The sequence below is a fragment of the Arvicola amphibius genome, chromosome 4 (assembly GCF_903992535.2).
Source record: "Arvicola amphibius chromosome 4, mArvAmp1.2, whole genome shotgun sequence".
Classification (NCBI taxonomy): Eukaryota; Metazoa; Chordata; class Mammalia; order Rodentia; family Cricetidae; genus Arvicola; species Arvicola amphibius.
In genome coordinates this window covers 68,724,190-68,733,768 of record NC_052050.1, presented here as the reverse complement: position 1 = coordinate 68,733,768, position 9,579 = coordinate 68,724,190, and the positions used below count along the sequence as shown (strand labels likewise).

At 49.8% G+C, this 9,579-nt stretch overlaps 1 protein-coding gene across 5 annotated transcripts in view; it reads right to left on the bottom strand.

Annotated features, from left to right (window-relative positions):
* Positions 1-1,898: 1,898 nt before the first annotated feature.
* Positions 1,899-9,579, bottom strand: part of Tcf7 (transcription factor 7) — a 28,449-nt gene continuing 20,768 nt past the window's right edge. The window contains exons 5-11 of one of the 5 annotated variants that reach the window (XM_038326874.1): positions 9,009-9,099; positions 7,383-7,475; positions 6,143-6,262; positions 5,368-5,530; positions 5,151-5,258; positions 4,629-4,677; positions 1,899-2,462 (exon numbers count right to left, since the gene is read on the bottom strand). In XM_038326874.1, coding sequence (XP_038182802.1) covers positions 2,440-2,462; positions 4,629-4,677; positions 5,151-5,258; positions 5,368-5,530; positions 6,143-6,262; positions 7,383-7,475; positions 9,009-9,099 — 647 coding nt within the window. In that variant the 3' untranslated portion in view covers positions 1,899-2,439. The other 4 variants (XM_038326872.1, XM_038326870.1, XM_038326875.1 and 1 more) reach the window with 4 other exon arrangements.

Below are 9,579 nucleotides of genomic sequence, written 5' to 3'. Positions count from 1 at the left end.
AGCAGCACAGTATACTTTAACATGGTAGGACTTGGATGTTTATTCAGACTTCAGAGGTCTTATATAAAACTGGGAGAAAATGCTTAAAAGTGCCTTAACAGGCAGTTCTTGTAAATAGTCTGTGTATAGGGAGCTGGAGAGATAGCTCTGTGGTTAAGAACATATTGGCTGCTCTTGCAGATGTCCTGAATTCAATTCCCAGCAACCACATGGTGTGTCATAACTATAGTGAGATCTGATGCCCTCTTCTGGCATTAAGACATACATTCAGATAAAACATTCATACGTAAAAAGAAGTATTTTTAAAAAGTCAGTGGATTGCTTATTTCCCTTGAAATCAGCATGGGGTATCTTTTCTCTCTGCCCTTAGAGGAAAACAGATTCAGAATACATTTCAGGTTGGACTTTCCAGTGTCTGGATGGCAACTCATTGGCGTGCAGAGGTACTGGGGAATAGTGGCCTGCCTTGACTGTAATGTCAAAAGATTCAGAGTAGAGCTTGGAAAGTGAGATTAGCTGTGGTGATCAGGACCAAGCCCCTGTAGGAGATGCTGAGAGTGATTTTTGGTTTTTGCAGCTTGGCAGTCTTGGGATCTTTGTACACACAGGGAATACACTCCATGTTTGGTGACAGCTAAGAAGAAAAGGAGCATTAGGAAGGCACTGTTAATTGAATCAGCTTACTACTCAGTCAGGCTTTGAAAAACAAACCCAGTAAAAAGTATCTTTATTCTCTTGCTTAAAAAAGTTTTTCTATGATGCATTAATACAAAAATATTTTGGATACTACATCAGGTTTTTTCTCCTTTTTTGAGACAAGGTCTCTCTATATAACCCTGGCTGTCCTGAAACTCAGAGAGACCCACCTGCCTTTACCTCCCAAGTATTGGGATTAGAGGTGTGAACCACCACATTCCAGCAATCTTTTCAACACTTGTAACACACTACACTAGAAACATGATCTTTGGATTGAGAAACCAGTGGTTAAAGTAGGAACTAAGGCGCTTTTTTTTTAAAGGTGTGTAGAATACATTGGTAGTCCCTTTTCTTTGGATTCAGGCTATATACAGTGAAAAGAATAAAAAAAAGTTGAACAAAAAAAAACTTGTTTTTCAAGGCTCAGGGTTAAGTTTGGCTCAAAAAGGGTTTCTAGAATGTGGCAAAAAACCATGCCCACCACAAGAGGTTTTATGGACTCCTTGCTTTAGTTGTAACAAATCTCTTCCTTCCTGCAGCCCACAGAGAAACTGAAGCTGGCCAGTTCTATTAAATGCTGAAAGATGGGCTCTGGCAGTTGGGGGATTTGGGGTTTGCCCTCTCATGGCTGCCCAGGAGCTGTGGCTCAGCTGACATAGATGAGCCTGGAAATGGTGCACACTGGAGTTAAGCCAACTTCAATTTATTGACTGTAGTTTCTAAGGCTGGTGAGTTTCTCAGGAAAGATTTCCAAGTCATTCTAATTAAAGCTGAGTACTGTCCACCTACCAATAGGTAGGGTTGGTATTATTTTGTTGCCTAGGCTGAAAGACCTTAAACCTAAGCTATCCCATTTCCTCCTCTTGCAAGCTCCTGGGGAACAGTAAGAAGTAAGAAGCTTCCTCTGGCCCAGCTTATGAACAGCAGCTGCTCTTTGTAAACAGAGCTTCTCTGCTCCTTAAGGGAGAAAAGTTATTTAGACTTTTGTGGCTGGTGACCAACCACAAAATCATCTTCCATGATAAAGCAGGTATTTATTCTTGGTCCAAGAAGTATTGGCATGGAGAAGGTGTGACAGAGGACAGGCATTTGTAGAGAAGGCAGCTGAACTCCGCCAGTCCAGCTCCTCTGACCTGCAGCAAAAAAACCAAACCAAACCAAAAAACTGTAGGGGCATCCAGCTAGCAAGGCATGACAAAAAAAAAAAAAAAAAAAAGGTATGGCCACCATAGGTACCAGGATGCCCTTTGGGAGACGATACAGCTGCACAGATGTGATCCCTACCACGTGACTTGATGCCCTCCAGTTCAGGGAGTAGTTTAAGCAGCCTTTGAAATCTTCAGCACCTGGAGAGGACCCCTAACCAGTTCCGTGATCTGGTCTTGTTGTTGTCTCCTCTTGAGTTAGGGGTGGGCCCCTGGAGCAAGCCAGGTGTCCTGTGTGTGCTAGGCTGCCTGCCTCTGAGGTTCCTGTTGCTGTACTTGTGTATTCTGGAGGGTGCTGTGGAGAGTCTTTGGGGACTCAGGAGCTGGAAGAGTGACAGCTGCAGAGTGACCTGAGAATGTTGGTGCTGGCTCCACTGGGCTAGCAAGCAGTTCTGTGGGGAAGTGGGGCAGCAGAAGATAAGAGGGTGAGTCCTGGGGAGCTGGGGACCTGGGACAGCCTAGAGCACTGTCATCGGAAGGAACGGGGCTGGGGCAGCGGCCTTCTCCGGGTAAGTACCGAATGCATTTCTTTTTCCTCCTAGGAATAGTGAAGAGAGTTATCTGTAAACAGAGGGTGAATCCATAGTCACACACCACAACCAGAAAATGGCTGTCCTTGAACTGGCCTGGCTAACCACTTTGTCCTCTCTCTCCGAGGCCCAGAAACTATGCCCATTCCTTCAGCCCCACCTGGCCCAGACCGAGGATGAGTGCAATTATGTAGAACAGCCACAAGGTGGCAAGTGGAACCTTTTGTGGGTAGGCCTCCTATTTTCCAGGAGAACTATCTTCATTTGGGTCCTTGAGTTTCTGTTCCATGTATTCTTGCAGGCATTAGGAGTCAAGGGACTGTGATACTTGTGGACAATCTTGGTTCTCACAGCCAGGCTAGTGGAAGAAGTGCATGGTGACTGCTGCCTACTTAAAAACTGTAGCTCTCCAGGCAGTTGGCAGTTTGCTCTGCCTTGCCTTGGCCTCCTGAGTGCTAGGGTTACAGGTGTATACCAGTCCCTAGCTGTAGTTTGTCTTGAACAGCACAAACAGATGGTATAGGACCTCTTCTAGGGATGGAGTCTCCATTGTGAGCATGTGCACACACACAGGCACACATGCCACGATTCTTTTCTCTTTGCCCTATGGTATCTATTTCCCACTAGCCTCTGTCACCTTCTGAGTGTTAACAGGTACAAGATGGCAAGTCGCACACAGCAGTCTCTGATACCCTCACCTTGTTTTTCTTAGACAGGGATTTCATTTTAAGGAGATGAGGGAGTCTGAGGCTAGAAGTAGAGGCTTGGGTCATCTAAGTGTGACAGATTTGTTTTCTGAGGACCTGGTAAACCTGGCTAGTACCCAAGCCACCCACTTGCGTATGCCTTTCTTTCCTTAGAATGCTGTCTTTCCCTCTCTACTGTTCCACCCTGACTAGTCATCTCCACTGTCTGTGTTCAGTGGTCAGACATATTCTTAGGAGGCATGGGTTTCCTTCTCTACAGGGCTTGCTAGGGGACTGAGGGACCAAAGGAGGGGCTGCAGACCCGGCAGAACATGTGCATTAAGGGAAGCAGCTTGAAGCAAAGGGAGAATGATGGTGGGGACAAACCCACCTGCACGGACCACACCAATCCGTCTGCTGGTTGAGGCCAAAGCGAGCACGACATTTCTTAGGCGAGCCAGGGTCTGCTCACAGCCATGCCAGAGGGGCAGAACAGGGCAGAGGGCGAGCAGGCAGGCAGCAGGGCAGAACAGGGCCCAGAAAGAAGAGGTAACATCAGTGTTAGCCAGTTACAGACACCCCATAGCCCCCACAGGCAGAATGGACCTCTCCATGGCATAGCTGGCCCCAGGGGAAGCCTTAGGACCCAGAGCAAGGTATGAGAAAAGGCAGTCACCCAGTTGGGCAAGAGTCAGTGGGAAGAATGATGGAGTGTGGAGGAAGTCCTCATCTACCTTCCCTTGACTGATCCTTCTAGCATGGCTTCTGCATTTTCTATCTTGGGGCTGTCTGTTTCCTTCCCCTAACTACCTGCATGTTTTAATGCAGTTTTTCCTCATAATTGTCAATACCCCATCTCCCTCTGGTCCATATTCTTAATAAGACTAAAGTTATAGCATATTTATACCTAATATGGAAAGAAGGACCTGTTTCTATGCTGAGACACAGGAAAAAGTCTTTTTCCTGTCCTGTCCCAATCCTAGGCTCCAGCTTTCCTGTTTGGGGCAACACAGCTGAGAATGTCATAGACTGTCACCTAAATCAGAGTTGGGGACAAGAATGAGGCATGCAGCAGGATGGCTTATCTGGGCTCTCTGCAGCACTTATACTGCCAGGAGAAATGGGAACTGGTGATGGAGCAGTCACCAGGCACCTGTCAGCAGGCTCTGTGACTACTGGGTCCTGGCTGACATTTTGCTGTAGACATGGAACCATATAATCCGTTCATTAGCTTCTCTGGTGGAACCTGGCTGCGAGCAGGGCTGGCAAAGGTGGCACATGGTTGTATCACTATAGAGTTGGCTTCTGCTGGTCTGTTCCTAGGATACAGCTAAAACTGTTACTTGCATGGAATTAGACTTCAGAGGTGCAGATTTGTTTGCAGAGGGCTCAGGCCCTGAAGGTTCCTGGCTGAGTGTTCCACCCCACCCTCTGGGCCAGAGGAGGCTACTCTTACAATAGGAATGTGGAGAGAGGCATCTCTATTACTACTGAAGCAAGCAAGGCCTCACCTGTGGTGGATTCTTGATGCTTTTCCCTTGACCGCCTCTTCTTCTTTCCCTGCAGGAATGAGAGAGATGGTTGGTTCTAGGAGGTGGACATTGGGATATCTGCAGCCTTTGAGATTACAGGTCATTAGGTCTCTCCTATACTGGGGCTCCTCTTCCTTGGCTCTAGTTCTACTGTAGATTGGGTACATTTAGGAGTCTCTCCCTCTCTCAAACTGATCTCCCCTATGAGTACAGGAGGGATTTCTAGGCCCCTTCTTTCCCCTTCTCACATGGCCAAACCAGATACTAGGCAGCAGTCACACAAATGAATGTATTCTGGAGAACGGCCATTAGAGGAAGTTGCTTCAGCTTTCTCTCCTTTTCTGAATAGCCAAGGGAGGTCTTGGGCTCTCTCTGTGTTACTTTGCCTGCACCATCAAGACAAAAAAAAAAGAATCCCCTTCCCACGGTGAGGTTGTTGCCTTGGGTACGGTATCTCAAAGGTGTCCCCCGCTCCCCGGTGGTGTACCGCTGGCCACTCACGTAGTTATCCCGTGCTGACCAGCCTGGATATAGCTGCATGTGCAGCTGCCTTTCCTTGCGAGCCAGTTCATAGTACTTGGCCTGTTCTTCTCGAGATAGTGCATGCCACTGCAACAAGGAAGCGGGGTGGATGGGATGCACCAGAGAGTTAGGAAGCTGTACCAGGGTGAAAGGGACTAGGGGCAATCCCTGCCAGCCCACTTGCCCATGGCCTCACCCTGCGACCCAGGATCTGGTTGATGGCAGCGCTTTCCTTGAGTGTACACTCTGCAATGACCTTGGCTCTCATCTCCTTCATGTAAAGCATGAAGGCATTGAGGGGTTTTTTGATGGTTGGCTTCTTAGCCTCCTTCTCTGCCTTGGGTTCTGCCTGTGTTTTCCTGGGTGCGCAATCAAATTACATTACTTGAAAGAAAGCATCCCCCCCGCCGCCCTGGCAGTGACCATTACCTAATACCACCAATTTTCCCTCTGCTTCTTTTGGTTTCTTGAGACAAGGTTTCTCTGTGTAGCCCTGACCATCCTGGAACTCACTATGTAGACCAAGCTGGCATCGAACCCAGAGATCTGCCTCCCAAAAGCTGGCATTAAAGGTGTGTGCCACCACTACCCAGCTCCACCACTCTTGATGTAGCAGTTTCTAAGTAGAATCTTCTAACTGCCCCACATTAGTGAGCAGAGAATGTAACTGTTCCTTTCAAGAATACCACAGCCAAGTGGGAAAAACACAGAGACTCACCCACCACTCCCTTCTTGGCTCAAACAAAAGTTTTGTTCCTTATCCCTTCCCCACCTACTCTCGCTTTTGAAGATTACGAAACACAGCAATGGTCAGTGCCAGCTTGGCAGGGCCCTCCAGGCAGTCCTTTAAGATGCCACGAAGACCTTGAACCTGGTAGGAGGTTTGTACATCCTGGCTAACCAAACCACTCTGCTCACCTGCCCGGCTCACACCTTCTTATCCCCTCCTCCCAGCCTGTGTTTTAACTCACAGGCTTCGGTCATATGGCTGCAGCTCCTGCTTCCCTGAGGAGGGTACAATGGCCGGATGAGGGATGGCTGCTGGGTGTCCAGGTACACCAGATCCCAACATCAAGGACGGGTGGGTGAACCTGGAGGTAGGAGAAAAGGCAACACTAAACCAGAAATTTGGGCTAGACTTTGAACATGTATGGAGGTCCCTGCACAGAGGACACAATTGACAGATACCTTAAACCCACTGGCCTGGACACAGGGTACACAGATATGTATGCGCGGACACTGCGGAAGACCCACATATGTGCTGTTCAGGTGGTTATCAATCCTGTCCCTGTCCACACGCTCAGGAGCCTGTGGGCCTTTCTGCCATCCCACTGTGCTCCTCCAGGCTCCTCTCCACACAGACTGACTTTTTAAAGGACTGCTGCTAGCCCACTCCAGCTCAAGTCTCCCTGACACCAGAATAAACAGAATAAACCTCAAGCTGCTGCTTGGGGCTTTTAAAACCCTACCTAAGCACCCCTAGCTGCATCTCTCATCCCATCTTCCTGCTCTCCTTTTCCCAGTCACTGCCCCATTTCCCAGCCAGCTCCAGCCTCCCTGTCCACCTTTCTTGGGAATTGCCTTCCCATAAGCCTCTCTGACCCATCATGCTTGGTTGGGGTCTTCTTGGGGCTTGTCTTCAGTCCAGCTGGCCTGTTCTGCTTTTGGTGTGGATCTTTACGTCTTACCATGGGCTGCTGAATGCCTTGCCATAGCATGCCTGACAGTGGGTCTGTCACTAGGAAAATGAGCTAAATGAAGGGGGGCACATGTACACCCACCTCCCCCCACCAGCACACGCACCTCTTTCCTTTTGTTGTGTGGAGACTACTCTGCCCTTTGCTGCTTACCAGATGTAAGAACCCTGAGCAGGCAGGCTCTGAAGGATAGAGGCTAGGGACACAACCTCCAAGTACTGCCTTGGCTTGGGCAGAGCTCACAGGATACCCCAGCAGGCTGCGCAATAGATCTGAGTTAACCACATATGCACTGCTGTCCTGGCTGCTCTGGGATGCTCAGTTCAGTGTGGCTTGAACTAAGACTTCTAGTTGTATCTTCAGGTACAGAGCAGCATGGGACTCCAAGGTTACAGACAGACAGATGGACAAACAACTAACACAGGGTAAGCACTGGCCTGAACATAGCCCTGTGTGGGCACTGAAGCCTGGGCAACAGGAAGCAGGAGCCTGGCTGCAGGGATAGGGGACTCACCTGGGATAGGGGGCGCCAGGGGCTGCAGTGGGGGCAGGGAAGTGCTGTCTATATCCGCAGGAAGGGGACAAGGGGTAGAGAGGAGGGCTGGGCCTGTGGTTGGGAGAGACAGCTGTTAGCCGTCTGACTGCTAGCCAGACATGGGGAAGGACGTCTGTACCTTATGTGGTGGGACTCACATAGTGCTGCATGCATCCGCCAGCCTTCCAGAAGCTGGTATCTGTGCCCCTCTACTGACGCTGTCTGAATTGCTCTTCTGTCCCGATCTGCTCATTTCAACTCGTTATGTTTATTTTTTTTAACATGTATGATTGTTTTGTCTACATGTATGTCTGTGCACCACATGTATGCCTGGTGCTCTAGGAGGTCTGAAGATGGGACTGGGTCCCCTGGATCCACTATATGGGTGCTAGAATCCAAACCTTGGTCCTCTGGAAGAGTAGCCAGTGCTCTTAACTGCTTAGCCATCTCTTCAGCCGCTTCAACTCAAAAGCCTAGGAGTCCCAAGGTGAGTGAGGTGCCTCTCTGGGCTCCTTTAGTCCCAAGTCAAGACAGTGTTAACAGTGCCCCATAACTGTTGCCTGGTGTCCACTAAACAGACTTTGTTTTGAAAGGGCAGGGACCTAAGGTCACAGCTCCAGCAGTGTTTCTCTGGCACTCAGATTCCTTCCTGGCACACACAGGACCCAGTGCAGAGGGTGAAACTGTCCTAAGTCTCACCTGACAGCAGCTAAGATCATAGAGCTTTCCTTCCCTGGGCCTATACCCTTTCTCCAGAGGCTCAGTTAGTGAATATCCCTCTCAAGGCTCAGACTTCCTGGTCTTTGGAGCTTCAGGCCTAGGGGACTTAGGCTGTCCAGGGAGTTGCCTGTTCAGAGCACTGGCCTGGCACCATCAGGCTGAGCACTGAGCCCCATCTTGGTCCTGGGGGTAATCATGGGGTAGAATGGAACTTTGTCCAAACAATCTGGAAATGGAGGAGTGTGCTGATCACGGATGATGGGCAAGTACAACAGGGCCAGTAGGCCAAGGCTGAAGGTCTGGCCTCTCCTGCTACTGGTTAGAGACCTGTTCATGTCACACTGCTAATGAGTAAAAGGCAGACCAAGGCCCCGTCGAGACCCAATTTCAGCTGAGAAGAGACTGGTCCACAGTCGGGCCTGGTTTAGCCTTAGCAGACCTTCCCAGTAGGCTGGTCAGGAGTGTGGCTCAAGCAAACACCAGAGACCAGAAGGACCCTGTTCCTCATATTGCTTGTTCTGCCAGCAGCAGCACTGAGGCCACCAGGAAGCTACCTGTCTGCTCTCCAGGCTGCTGAGAGGCCGTACCCTCTCCTGGGGGAGCTTTATACACCTCCTTGCACATGTCCAACTTTTCTTTCTCACCTTCTGAAGAATTTAGTTGGAGGGTTGAGACCAGCAGCAGCTTTCCTAGCTCCCTAGAGGAAGTATGTCAAGCTACCTGTGGGGGATGCTCACAGTCGTAAGAACTGCTAGCTCGGAGCCAGATTAGGCTAAAACTGCTGGCCACAGAGCTGGCAGCTCAGGTCTCGATAAGATGGGTGAGTGAAGGAAGAACACAGGGAGGGCAGACACGGTGCCCCCTTTTCTCTGGGCCCACACTTACCAGCTCACAGTGTGGGGGAGCTGTCCCATGCTGCCTGAGGTCAGAGAGTAAAATCCAGAGAGATCAGGGGTCTGCAGTGGCCTGTGAACTCCTGTAGGAGAAAAGGGCTCAGTAAGCAGGCCACCCCCATGTGGGAAGTTAGGACATTCAGCAGTTACTGTACCTTGGAGCTTCTACAGGGGCGTCTAAGATCCCACTTCCTTTTGCTAGAGGCCCAGATATCAGCTGGTTTATTTAAAACTGTCTTGGGGTAATAACAAGGACTTTCTGACAAAGCAAAAGGGACCAAGGACAGAGGTATTTAGTGACTTGCCTTAGTACACTGGCTGGACAGAGGCGGAGCTTGGAGTCACTCAGTAATGAGGTCTGACCTCACCAATTCCTGGGGCACTGCTCTGTCTTTGGAGCCCCTGCTTAGGACTATGGCCTGGCTCTTTGGGTAGAAGGCAGCCCCTTAGCCTAGAGGAACCTGGCCTGAAGAGCCAGGGCTCCACCCAGCCCCAGGTTGAGTCAGCAGGTTTCCCACAGCTGACAGTGGCGGATTTCAGAATGACTTTGGCTGAGGCTGAGG